This window comes from Dermochelys coriacea, chromosome 5, assembly GCF_009764565.3.
Source record: "Dermochelys coriacea isolate rDerCor1 chromosome 5, rDerCor1.pri.v4, whole genome shotgun sequence".
Classification (NCBI taxonomy): Eukaryota; Metazoa; Chordata; order Testudines; family Dermochelyidae; genus Dermochelys; species Dermochelys coriacea.
The window spans coordinates 12,604,326-12,617,815 of record NC_050072.1 but is presented as its reverse complement, the minus strand read 5'-3'; the positions used below and the strand labels follow the sequence as shown (position 1 = coordinate 12,617,815).

Here is a 13,490-nt window from a genome sequence, read left to right as displayed (position 1 = left end):
AGATGTAAATTTGCACAAGTAAAAATAGGGGCTGAGTTGTAAAATCAAACCCTAAATATTGCATCAGGCTTTGGTTACAGTCTCCTAAAAATCTGAAAAGCTGTTGATTTTTCTGTTCCTTGTCTTCACATATAACTTACTTCTTCAAGCTTTTTTTAGTCTATTTGCTATCTTTAAGATCACTTAAATAATATGTGCCTTTGAGAAAACTCTGTGACTAAACAGAGCAGGAAAATGTATACATGAAACCCTGAACCTAGATGTGCTATTTTTTATTAACACCACAAAATGCTCTGCAGAGCTTTAGCAAGTAAAGCTAAATGGCAAACGGTATCATTTTTCAAGTGATTTTTGAAGCATTGTTCATATTTAAATATTCCAGTTTGAAAAATCAATACAAATTTTTCAGGAAAATACTGCCTAGTCACCTTGAATATTTCTCTTTTGGTGCTTGACTTACTTGCGTTCACTTTCAAGGCCCTTCACAGCTTATCCTCACCCTACCTTGCATCTTTCATTCATTTTCAAGATGCTGACTCTTGCCGCCAGTAGGCCCAAGGTATCAGCCTCCATTGCCCACTTGTTACATTTTCAATATCTTTGTGCTCTCTCCCATGTGGCCCCCTCACACCTCATAAACACCCACCAGGTGTGGGGGAGCAGGCTCAGCCTGGCAGCAGGATCCAAGTGCAGAGGGACTTAGTGTGGGCGGATCCAGGTGGGGGTAAGAGAGTTCTCTATGGGGCACTCTGGGTGTGGGTGGTTCAGTGGGAGATCTGGATGCACAGAAGCTCATTGGGGGGCGGTTTCGAGTGCAGGGGCAACAGGACTCTGCAGGGGATCCAGGTGAAGGTGTTTGGGGCTCAGCGGGGGGGGGTTAGTGCAGGGGAGGTGGGGTTCATTTGGATGAGGGTCCAGGTGAGGGTGATTGGGGCTTAGTGGCAAGGGTGTTGTGGGGGGCGCGTTGGGGTGGTACAGATGCGGGGAGGTGGGGCTTGTCAGGGTGAGGGTTCTATGGGCCTGCTGAACAGGGGAGCTCCAGCTTCTGCCAAGGGGATGCCGCATGCTGGGCTCTAGCTTCCCCCCTGCTCCCGCTTGCCCCATCCCTTTCTCTTCCCCCTCCCATGACCCTTCCCCACTGCTCCATCTCCTTCCCATCCCACTCACTTCCTTCCTCACTGCCTCTTCCCTTCTGGCCCTGCTTCCCCCATCCCCTTTTCCCCATCCCCACTGCCCCATCTCCTCCCCACCCCACCCCTTCCTTCCCCACTGCCTCTTCTCCCTGCCCCCCATTTCCCCTATCCCCTTCTCTTCCCCATTCCAGTCCCTTCCCCACTGCTCCATCTCCTCCCCATCCCACCTCCTTCCTTCCCCCCTGCCTCTTCCCCTCTGCCCCTGCTTCTCCTATCCCCTTCTCTTCCCCATCCCCACTGCCCCATCTCCTCCCCACCCCACCCCTTCCTTCCCCACTGCCTCTTCTCCCTGCCCCCCGCTTCCTCTATCCCTTTCTCTTCCCCATCCCATGCCCCTTCCCCATGGCTCCATCTCCTCCCAATCCCAGCCCCTTCCTTCCCCCCTGCCTCTTCCTCCCTGCCCCTGCTTCCCCTATCCCCTTCTCTTCCCCATCCCATGCCCCTTCCCCACTGCTCCATCTCCTCCCCAGGCTTGGGGGGCAGGGGAGAAACCGCCCCCCAGCACGAGCCAGCGGAGCAGAGCGGGTTGGGGTCGGGTCGCTCCACTTCCTGCCGCCCGGCGATTGCAGGGCGGGCCCGACCCCACACATGGGGTGTCAGGAAGTGGAGTGACATGGCCCCAGCCTGATCCGCTCTGCTCCCCTGGCTCCCGGCCTTGGGACTTGGGGGGTGGGGGGGAACCTTCCCCCAGCACTCACCGGCGGCGTGGCTGGGAGCCGGCAGAGTGGAGCGGGCTGGGGCCGGGTCGCTCCACTTCCCGGTGCCCAGTGCGTGCAGGGTGGGCCTGATCCCTACTGCAGTTCCCCAGGTTGCATAGCTCAGGGAAGGGGGTGGAGTGGGAGTGGGGCTGGGGCGGAGCAGGGGTGGGAAGTGGTGGGGCGAGGGTGGAGCAGGGGCAGGTGCAGCTTTCCTGGCCAGCTCAGCTGGCTGGGGGATCAGGCTGGCCGGGGCCCCTTCTGAGTCTGGCACCGGTGCCATGGCGCCACTGGCGCTATGGTAAACCCGGTACTGCTTCTTCATTGTGAGGTAATACACTCGGTTGGCTTCTGGGTAAGTGACTTTGGCGAGAGGTAACTTGTAGATGGCGGAGTTGTTTGTGGTTATTAACAGAAAGGTGAGTGCAGACAAGCAGAAAGGCCAGGTAAACGATGGTAATCCAAACTGAAAAGAAAAGAATATTCACCATTTTAATCATTCTATGATCCTCCTTAACTTAATCCTCCAGCCTTAAACATAATTCAAAGCTAGGAGGTCTGCGATGAGCCTTCTCAGAGGAGTCTTGTTTCCCAAGTGAGTAGCTGCCTTTTTCCTCTTTACCAAAGCATAGCCTTTTGCTTGTGGGATGGAAACAACATTATGGGACCTATCACATACAATGAGTACGGGCTGCACAGAGAATGGTGTATGACTAAATCCTTTCCTCTGTCACACCTATGCAACTCCAGTGAAGTCAAGTGTTAAGCAGGGCAGAATGTGGCCAGCAGGCTATAGATGTGAATGCAGGAGTAGAAGCCAGAAAATTAACTCTGCCCTGTTCTTGCACCAACACCTTTTGGGGACTTGGGCAAGTTGTTGTCCTCATCATCATCATGACAAATCCCAAAGGGACCTGTCTTTCTTGCAAATTGACGGCCATCTGGATCAATCTCTGGCTCAGTCCTTAAGGTGGTCTACCTGAGCAAGTCATTTAGTCATATGTCCTCAAAGGCATTCAGGTGCCTAATTCCCATTGTGGGAGTTAGGCACCTACATACTTTTGATGAGTGGGACCTTAGCGTCTTCAGCTGTAAAATATGGCTAATGATCCCTACCTTGTGGAGATATTGAGGGATGATTAATTAATGTAGGGCCTGCACTTTGAAGATGAAAAGTTCAAAGTTATTTATAATGTATTTTACTGAGCACTGCAACTGTCCCATGTGGCAAAACCTGTTCCAGCTCTGACGGGCTTGAGGGATGCCTTCTAAATGGGATGGGATGGCTCTATACATATAACCTGTTTATACCACACTGGAGATTAGGAAACTAAATATCAAGGATTTAAATCTGTCTTTGGAAACACATCTCACTTCCCTATTAGTTGGCCCCGAGCTATTAAAAACTTACCACAGAAAACATATTGGCCACAGTTGCTCCCAGATAAGCACAAAAGAATGCTGTGAAAAGACAGACAGACAATTCCTGGTAAATAAAATTACTCACAGCACTGAAGAAATGAGTAAGGACAGAGGGCAAGACCTGCCACTGCACTTTACAATCCCCTCCCCCTGTCATTCATGAGAGCATAAGGATTAGTCTCATTCTGAACTTTCCTTTTCACAGAAAGTGTGTGTTCCTTCCAACCGTGCAAAAGGCACAACAGTTCATGCCCAGCAATAGAAATGAAATGACGAAAAAATCTAATCTACCTGGATTTCAGGAAAGCAGTCCCACATAGGGTATTATTTGTTAAATTGAGAAGATGGGGAATTAATAAGAGAATTGAAAGGTGGTAAGGAACTGGTTAAATGGGAGTCTACAATGGGTCATGAACTATCAGGCTGGATGGAGGTTACTAGTGGAGTTCCTCAGGGATCAGACTTGCCACCAATCTTATTTAACATGTTAATTAATGACCTTGTCTCAGGGTCTCAGCTGACTGCTATATTTGGGATCGGGAAGGAATTTTCCCTCAGGTCAGAGACAGTGGGGTTTTTTTCACCTTCCTCCGTAGTGTGGGTCACTTGCTGGTTTGAGTTACTGTCAATAGTGGCTTCTCTGTAACTTGAAGTCTTTTAATCAAGATTTCAGGATTTCAGTAACTCAGCCAGAGATTATGGGCCTATTACAGGAGTGGGTGAGTGAGGTTCATGAGGTGAGCAGTAGGTCAGACTAAATGATCATGATGGCTCCTTCTGGCCTTAAAATTTATAAGTATGATGCAATAACATGATTTTGACAATTAAAATGATCTTTAACTATTCATGGTAAATAGGCCCAATGGCCTGTGATGGAATATTAAATGGGGTGGGATCTGAGTTATTACAGAGAATTCTTTCCTGGGTATCTGGCTGGTGAATCTTGCCCACATGCTCAGGATTCAGCTGATCGCCATATTTGGGGTCTGGAAGGAATTTTCCTCCAGGGCAGATTGGAAGAGTCCCTGGGGGTTTTCGCCTTCCTCTGCAGCATGGGGCACGGGTCATTTGCTGGAGAATTCTCTGCTCCTTGAAGTCTTTAAACCATGATTTGAGGACTTCAATAGCTCAGACATAGGCGAGGTTTTTCGTAGGAGTGGGTGGGTGAGATTCTGTGGCCTGCGTTGTGCAGGAGGTCAGACTAGATGATCATAATGGTCCCTTCTGACCTTAATATCTATGAGTCTAAGTCTAAGAGTGTGATTGTGGAAAGAGAATCATTGGAAACGTGTCTGCTGAAATTGCAAGGATGCACCACGAAGCCTGGTATGGAAAACACTGTTTCCCCCTGTATCTCTTCTGTCTTTAGGACACAGCCAGACTATAATGGGTGAAGCCAGTGAAGAAATCAAATCTCATTTGTTGAATGAGAAAAGGGTCCATTCCTGATGCGGATATACTGAAACCTGACATGGAATTGCTTTATAAAGGCATTTCTGAAAGAACTCTGTGCTAACTCACAATTCCACTCTCCATTTAAATAGGGATAGTAAGTTGTGCAATGTAGTTTCAGGTAGAGATGGATATGGAGCAGTCTGGTGCTGATTGTTTCCAGAGTTTAGGCATGTCCATATCTGGGGAAATAGTTTGGGTCCATCCCAAGTTTCAGCTATACCAGCATGACATGTTGAAGAGCACTGAATAGATACATTTTATACATCAGAACATCTATCGATAAGTCACAGAGTCATTAGGTAAACAGGTCTTGAAAGATGTTTCCTTTGGCATGGCTGAAGGCAAAGGTATTATTTTTGTTTTGATAGCATAAATTATAGGGATGGTTCCTAATCAATACCTTTGATGGAAATAATCTTCAGCCTTGCCTAAGCTCATCTGCAGACCTAGCTGTGAACTTTGTGGCTTCACCCCTCTCTAGTACAAAAGCCTCCTGTATTTTCGTTTTCAGAAGGAATCACCCCAGTAATAGACACCCATCAGGTACATACCACAGGCAATTGCTAGCAGGTGGGTCTGCCATGTCAGAGCATAGAACATGCCCCCGATAGCGATGCATGCGAGGCAACTGTTGTAATTCCACAAGCCGGCATAGATATTGCTAAAAGGTGCTGCTAGGCTCAGTGCTGTAAAGAAAGTCAGAAAATGTCACTGCTGGGCTAAGGGATAAAGAAGCTAAGAACTGGAATGAATAAGACTTGTAAAGGGTTTTCAGTTCTGTGCTCAGGGTGTATCACTCTCATTGGGCTAAGCTCTGATTTCACTCCCACTGATGTAAATCCAGAGTTATGCCAACAATGCCAGTGGAGTTACTCTGGACTTCCTGGGTGACTGAGGACAGAATCCCTGTCTTCTATGATCTCACTGGCAGTCGATTAATTAAGGCAGATTTGGACCGTGAGGCCCAGATTCACATAGGTATTTAGGCACCTAACTCCCAGGGGAAGTTAGCCATCTAGTACCTTTGTGAATCTGGGCCTAGCCGCCCTACATTTCAGAACCACAGAAATCTCTTGTTCTTTGTAGAGCTGGTCAAAAAGATCGGTATATTTCTTGAACTTTTTTTGTTTTATTTGAACTTTACCACAAAATATATTTCAAGTTTCAATGAAAAATTTCTAAACCAAAATTTTAAAAAAAGACATTTGAAAAATTTTGTTTCATTTTGGTCTGTAAAAATCACTTGCACTCTCTCTCTCTCTCTCTTTCTCTCACTTTTTTAAAAAACTGTTTGTCCATTGAGAAAGGGGAGAGAAGTGAAAGTGATTTCCCCTCTCACTGCAACAAAATGGGGGTTTTTTTTGAAAATTTGAAATTTTTCATCACAAAAGAAAAACTTCAACCAAAACGCTTTTTGGAAAAGTTTTCATTTTTGCCAAAAAAGCCATTTTCCATCAAGAAAACCATGTATAGATTGCAAATGTTTCCACCGGCTTTAATTCTTTTCATATTAAGTGATCGTGTGTGACCACTGTAAGAGAGAAATAGTCTGAATACCTGCCAGCATCCCCACGGTTGATCCGATTGCAGCATGCAAGCAAATGAGAGGAGAGGAGAGGAATAAAGCAACCAGGAAGATGCCACCAGTCCAGGGGTTATCACAGCCGTACACCTGGCCGACACCAACTGGAATGGATTGTAGCAGCTATAGACATTTTAAAAGGAGAGGTTAGTATATATTATTTGCAGTATTGTTGTAGCCATGTTGGTCTCAGAATATAAAGAGACAAGATGCGTGAGGTAATATCTTTCATTGGACCTACTTCTGAGGTGTTAATGCCCACTTCATTTTTGAATATTTTCTTGCCACATGTGTTAACTTCTTACACTTAACAATCATTCCACCTTGTATTTCGCAGTGACACTTGAGGTATGTCTACACTGCAGTTTAACTCCCATGGCTGGCCCAGATCTGATAACTTGGACTAGGGGTGCTTGGGCTATGGGGCTGTATAATTGCAGTGTAGACTTTCAGGCTTGGGCTGGAGTCTGAGCGCTGGGATCACACAAATCGGGAGGATCTCAGAGCCGAAATGTCTACATGGCAATTAAACAGCCCACAGCCCGAATCAGCTGACTGGGTCCGGCTGAAGGTGGTTAACTGCATTGTATATGTACCCTCTGATTATCTTTCCCAGTTCTGAGGAAGAGCCCTGTGGTGCTTGAAAGTTTGTCTCTTTCACCAACAGAAATTGGTCCAAAGATATTACCTCACCCATTTTGTCTCTCAGCTTGTTATAGCTTGTTATTTCATTTTTCTGAACGTACAAACAAAACCCAAATAAATGGGGATTTCCCATAGTAATGACACAGGGATTAGGAGGAAGAAATCCTTACTTCTAGGGCCTTATGCATCTGAGAGGAGGGCATTACTAGTGCTTATGGATTGGAGTAGCAGATTAGAGCCCCACATTCGCCCCCCCCCCACTCATTTTGTGGCCTCATGATTCTGCACTGGACTTGTACCCCCAATAATGGAAAGATCCTGTATAATTTAAGCTAATGGGATTCAATAAAAAAGCCCTCCAAATACCTATAGAATTTAATAAAAATGCCAACCTGTTTCTATGCAATGTAGTTGTAGCCAGGTCGGTCCTAGGATATTAGAGAGATGCGGCGGGAGAGGAAGAAGCAGCTCTGTGTGGCTTGAAAGCTGTCTCTTCACCAACAGAAGTTGGTCCAAGAAAAGATATTACCTCACCCACCTTGTCACTCTAACAACCTGTTAATTGTTTATTTTTTAATCAGCCTACAAAATTCTATAGCCTGGATATAGTTTTGGATCATCCTATAGAATTCAGTAGAAAATACACACAGAAAATTTATTTATTAAATTCTACATGGATTTTCCATAGGGAATGGCTACACTCCTTCCCCGTCTACTTCCTTTAACCCCTGTGATGAGCCATGTAATTTTTAACCATGATGCACAGAGGATAGGATTTTGACTTTATCTGTGCTGGGTCCTCCTTTATGAAGCAGATCTTCATAGAAACATAGATTTTAAGACCGGAAGGAATCATTATATCATCTAGTCTGCTCTCCTCTCTATCACAGACCATAGAATTTCATCCAGTTACTGCTGAATTGAGCACAGTAACTTGTGTTTGACTAAACACTATCTTTAGGAAAGGCCTCCAGTCTTGATGTGAAGACTTCAAGATACGGAGAATCCACCACTTTCCTTAGTAGTTTGTTCCAGTAATTGATCAACCTCACTGTTAAGAATTTGTGCCTTATTTGTAAGTGGAATTTGTCTGGGTTTAACTTCCATCCATTGATTCTATTATGCCTTTCTCCACTAGGTTAAAGAGTCCTATACTATCTGGTATTTTCTTATACACCACAATCAAGACATTTCTTGATTTTCTTTTTTGATCAGCTAAACAGATTGAGTTCCTTAAGTCTCTCACTGCAACTGCTGCTCTCAGTCCTAATGCAACTGCTTCAGTTCACACTGTGTTGATGTAGAAAAAGCACCAGAAAGGCCCCCTCCCACCCCCCACCCTCCAAATTCCATATGAAAGTCTATGGGAGAGTTTAATCAGAGTGAAGTCCTGGCAGCAAAGCTGAAGCTTAAACAGTGGAAAGAAAAGGAGTACTTGTGGCACCTTAGAGACTAACAAATTTATTTGAGCATAAGCTTTCATGAGCTACAGCTCACTTCATCGGATGGAAAATACAGTGGGGAGATTTATATACCTAGAGAACATGAAACATGGGTAAAAAGAAAGGAGTACTTGTGGCACCTTAGAGACTAACAAATTTATTTGAGCGTAAGCTTTTGTGAGCTACAGCTCACTTCATCGGATGCATTTGGTGGAAAAAGCAGAGGAGAGATTTATATACACACACAGAGAACATGAAACAATGGGTTTTATCATACACACTGTAAGGAGAGTGATCACTTAAGATGAGCCATCACCAGCAGCAGGGGGAGGGGAAAGGAGGAAAACCTTTCATGGTGACAAGCAAGGTAGGTTATTTCCAGCAGTTAACAAGAATATCTGAGGAACAGTGGGGTGGGGTGGGGGGGAGAAATAACATGGGGAAATAGTTTTACTTTGTGTAATGACTCATCCATTCCAGTCTCTATTCAAGCCTAAGTTAATTGTATCCAGTTTGCAAATTAATTCCAATCAGCAGTCTCTCATTGGAGTCTGTTTTTGAAGTTTTTTTGTTGAAGGATAGCCACTCTCAGGTCTGTAATCGAGTGACCGGAGAGATTGAAGTGTTCTTCAACTGGTGTTACCATACACTCTGTATCTCCCCACTGTATTTTCCATTGAATGCATCTGATAAAGTGAACTGTAGCTCATGAAAGCTTATGCTCAAATAAATTTGTTCGTCTCTAAGGTGCCACAAGTACTCCTTTTCTTTTTGCGAATACAGACTAACACGGCTGCTACTCTGAAACCTGTCGTTAAACAATGGAGTATTTCAAAGCCAGGCCTCAGGCTTTCCCAGTGATTACTACCAGCCTGTGTTCTGTGGCTGCCACCACCTGGATCTCTTGGGGATTTTACATTTCATCTGATAGCATAGGGCCTGATCTAATTCCCATTATAGTCCATAGGAGTCTTTCCATTGACCACAATGAGCGTTGGATCAGGCCTATGGTCCCTGGAGTTGAAGAAGGCTGTTTGTTGTTAGTCCCTCCCCTGCCCTCGCATTCTAGATCAGCACCTCAACATTCTTTTTGGCTTTTTGTTTCATCTGCCCAGGAGAGAAATTAGCCTAGCGTTAATAGGCTAAAGCTCCTTCAGACCTCCTGTAAAATTCAGGGGCTGCGATTTCATACTTATCAGCCTCCTTTCACTTTGCGACAATGCAGTTATTTTGAGAATTCTATTCAGGGTGTGCCAGGGGGCTGACACTACTGGCCGTGCCTCTCTGTGACTTACTCTCTGATTGTCCTGCAGGGGTTTTCGCTCTGTGCAAACCTAACCAAGGGATGTGTTAATAAATAATCCAGAAACGAGCCACATCGATGGTGAGCCTTGGTAGTCACCTGTTCAAAAGCACTGACAGCTTTCACTTTTTCCTGCTTCAGGCTGCGGACTTCCTTTGAAGTATTACATATTGTAAGGCGAAGTCACCGACCTGACATTTTTTCCCATGACTGATGATGTGTTCAAATATCGATAACAGAATAAACAGAAATCTGATGCTTTGGCCTCCCCGCCCTCCCCCCCCAAAGGCCTCATTTTAATGAACATTAGTTCCATGGAAATGGCTCTTTCTGTCAACAGATAGTTCTTACAGGTTTGGGTAGCCAGCTGGCATTTCTAGATGATCTTCTTTCACCGTTCAAGTAATTTGTGAAGATAAGAAGATGTTTCTAATTCTTTCCTTTAATATTAATAAATCTCCACTGAAGAAGGGTTTATGTGGTCTCTAATGAAGTTATTTTCCAAGTAAAGGCCAAGGCCACATTCTTTGCTGTCATAAATAGGCCTCCTTCCATTACTTCACAGGAGCTTTGCTCATTTCGCTCAGCAGAGAATCTGTTCCTTCCTTTGCACCCCAAATTCTCTTTGGAATCAATAGGCATTTGAGGTGTGCACGGAATACAGTGTTGTGGAGGCCACCAGCCACATATAGAATAATTTGCAGTTTTAACTTAGTTCTATGGCTCTCATTTGATGATGTGCCCGGTGGAGTTGTACTTTGTTTTATTGCTCTACATATCTTTTAAATTCTTGTTAGAAGATTATAAATAACATCTGTTATCATTAGGTTTTTTTGGTTTTTATTGTTCTCCACTTGGCAAAGGTTGATTTCCTTTTCCTATCTGTCTTAACAAGTTTAAAATGGAAATACCCATTTCTGCAAGTTTTTTTTTATACATTGGCATTAATTAATGACGGCAGCACAACTTTGGAAATAGCACTGGTTGGTTAATAGTAGAGGGACCACTAGAGTATAAAAGATTGTTTTTGTGTAGGTCCAGCATAAATATTGGCTATAAAAAAATCTGCATGTCCGCCGGTAAATGAGTTTCTAATGATCCCATCGTGGTAGAGTCTGTGCTAATTTCTTAACAGAAAGGTGATTTTTAAAAAAACTTAATAGACTATATTAATCATATGTGATACAAAGGTGTAATCCCGGCATTACATGAAATATTGAACAGAACTATGGAGCCATTACCAGTGTCTCCATAGTAATGGATTACTAGAATCCAAAGAGATTCACTGAGGATTATAGCATGTATTTAGGTCCAGTTGTGTGCTTAAGATACTTGGCAACTCTAAAATTGAAGTCACCAAAACAGACAGTTGCCAGAGTAAAGTATTACATATTGTTGAGCTGTAGCTCACGAAAGCTTACGCTCTAATAAATTTGTTAGTCTCTAAGGTGCCACAAGTACTCCTTTTATTTTTGCGAACACAGACTAACACGGCTGCTACTCTGAAACATATTGTTTACTTGTGACCATGTAAATACAGAATTGTATTTTGGGGATCTGTCTTTGTCATGCAAAATAAAAGGACATAGCTGTTTATTGGTTTACTGTGTAAGTGGCGTGGAATGTTTCTTTAGTGACTCTTACCTTTGGCACATCAATGTTGGACCAGGTGATATTGGGCACTGATGTTGCAGGTTTAATGAGGACGGTAGGGAAGAAAAGGTTGTAGTGTCCAGTGGCCGCAGAGTATAATGTCAGTGCTGCGTTGAAAGGCAGGGTGAAAACAGGAAGATCCCACTTACTGAAGATTGAGCCTAAAGCACTGGAGAAAACGGGGCTGAAAGAGAAAAACAAAATTATCTCATTAGAAGCACGCGAAGATTAATTCCTCAGATCGCTCAGCCAGGCAAAAACTATCCTGACAAATAATTTAGGAAACGCATACTCTTCATGCCTTTTGGTTTTCGGTAGGAACTGTTTGAGTTCCAGAAGTCCTTCTGATACAATCAGATTTATTTTAGGTTATCTTGAAAGTCCTGCATCCATACTTGTGCATTGCAATCAGCAATATATAGATTTCCTCCCTGCTTTAATTACCCTAAAAATATTTAGGGACAGATTTTCAGTTGGTGTGAACTAGTGAAGCTTTATTGACTTCAATGAAGCTGATTTACACCAGCTGAGGATCTGGCCCTTAATTTATTAGAGCTAGAGAGGGGCCCAAATCAGACCAGAGCCAGGCTTTGAGCTGGGAGAAAGCTTGTAGTCTATCCAAGCTTATGGGTTGGGACCCTGGATAATTAAAACAATAGACAAAACCTATGACCATTTGAGTTACAGCAACAAAACTGGTTATAATTCGCCATCTGATCTTCAGGCAGACAAGGGAATCTATGCGATTCAGCCCTTTCCAGCAAAATGTCCTGAGTTCAAAAGTTCAAAAGGCCAGTAAAATATCTTTAGTTGTTTTCATTTTCATCCATGATCATGGTTAAGGGCAGGTGAGTAGGTTTTGTGCCTGGGCTGGTAAATTTTTATAACATTTTTACAATACCCATTTATACAAGTAAAAGAATAAATGAAAAAAATGTGGTTTACAAGGGCAGGGAAATGGTGAAAATAATGTTGCTGTTCACATTACAATGGGCAATTGACATACAGTCATATGGCTAACATTTACAACATTGAATTAATTTCAGTTAAACATGGAATTTACATGTAAACTGGGAATTTATTTTAGAAAGGATTAATATAAAATGTATAAAGGTAAATGATAGCAAAAAATCACAGCTTTAGACGTCAATACATGTGTGGTATACTCCTGAGGGAATTCTGCATCCCTCCCCCGAAAATTCTACATACAATATTTTAAAATGTTGCAAATTTTTTCAATAAATAAATGTGGAGGCTCCCACATGGTCATGGGGAACAGAGGCCACTGGCTGCACAGAGGTGGGAGATCACCCTGCAGCCCCCGGCCCTACCTCCGGACTTGGCGGTGAGTCTGTACCTGCCCCACCTGGCCCAGAAACACTCCAGGGCTCTGCTCCTCCACCCAGGCACACTAGGTGTAGCCGGGGAGGCTCAGCCTGGCAGGAGCCAAGTGTGGAGGGGTTTATTGTGGGGGATCCAGGTGTAGGGTGAGAGGGCTCTGTGCAGGGCAATCTGGGTGTGGGCAGCTCTGTGGGCGGTCTGGGTGCGGGGGACAGATCTGGATACACAGGGGCTCATTGGGGGACAATTGGGCACTGCAGGGGGATTCAGGCAAAGGTGGTTGAGGCTCAGCAGAGGGGATCTGGGTGTGGGGGACTTGGGACTTGGTGGGGTGGGGGTCGGATGCAGCTGGTTGGGACTCAGTGGGGTGAGGGTCCGGGTGGTCCAGGTGCAGGTGGGATGGGGCTCACCAGGATGGGTGTTTGAGTGCAGGGGGCTCAGTGGGGGATGGTCTGGGTGCAGGAGTGGGGGTCCAGATGCAGGGAGGGTGGGGATCAGGGGAGTCCGGTGGGGACGTGGGGCTTGGCAGAGGAGTCTGGGTGCAGGGAGGTGAGTCTTGGTGGAGTGGGCGATTGGTGGTGAAGGTTCTGAATGCTGGGGGAGTGACGCTTGGCGGGGGATCTGAGTATGGGGGGATCTGGACATGCAGGCTTTGGGCAGACTGGGGAGCAGCTCCCTATACAGTGATTCATCTCCCCATGACTGAGGAGCGATGGGGGCAGGAAGTGCATGTGTGTGTGTCCGTGTGTGCGTGCACAG

The 13,490-nt window shown here is 44.9% G+C and overlaps 1 protein-coding gene across 1 annotated transcript in view; it reads right to left on the bottom strand.

Annotated features, from left to right (window-relative positions):
• Nucleotides 1-764: 764 nt before the first annotated feature.
• The window catches only part of LOC119855709 (urea transporter 2-like), a 43,166-nt gene continuing 30,440 nt past the window's right edge, over nt 765-13,490 (bottom strand). The window contains exons 5-11 of the mRNA XM_043515025.1: nt 11,540-11,574; nt 11,382-11,443; nt 6,323-6,470; nt 5,317-5,451; nt 3,300-3,349; nt 1,606-2,354; nt 765-831 (exon numbers count right to left, since the gene is read on the bottom strand). Coding sequence (XP_043370960.1) covers nt 765-831; nt 1,606-2,354; nt 3,300-3,349; nt 5,317-5,451; nt 6,323-6,470; nt 11,382-11,443; nt 11,540-11,574 — 1,246 coding nt within the window. The remainder of the gene's footprint in view (nt 832-1,605; nt 2,355-3,299; nt 3,350-5,316; nt 5,452-6,322; nt 6,471-11,381; nt 11,444-11,539; nt 11,575-13,490) is intronic.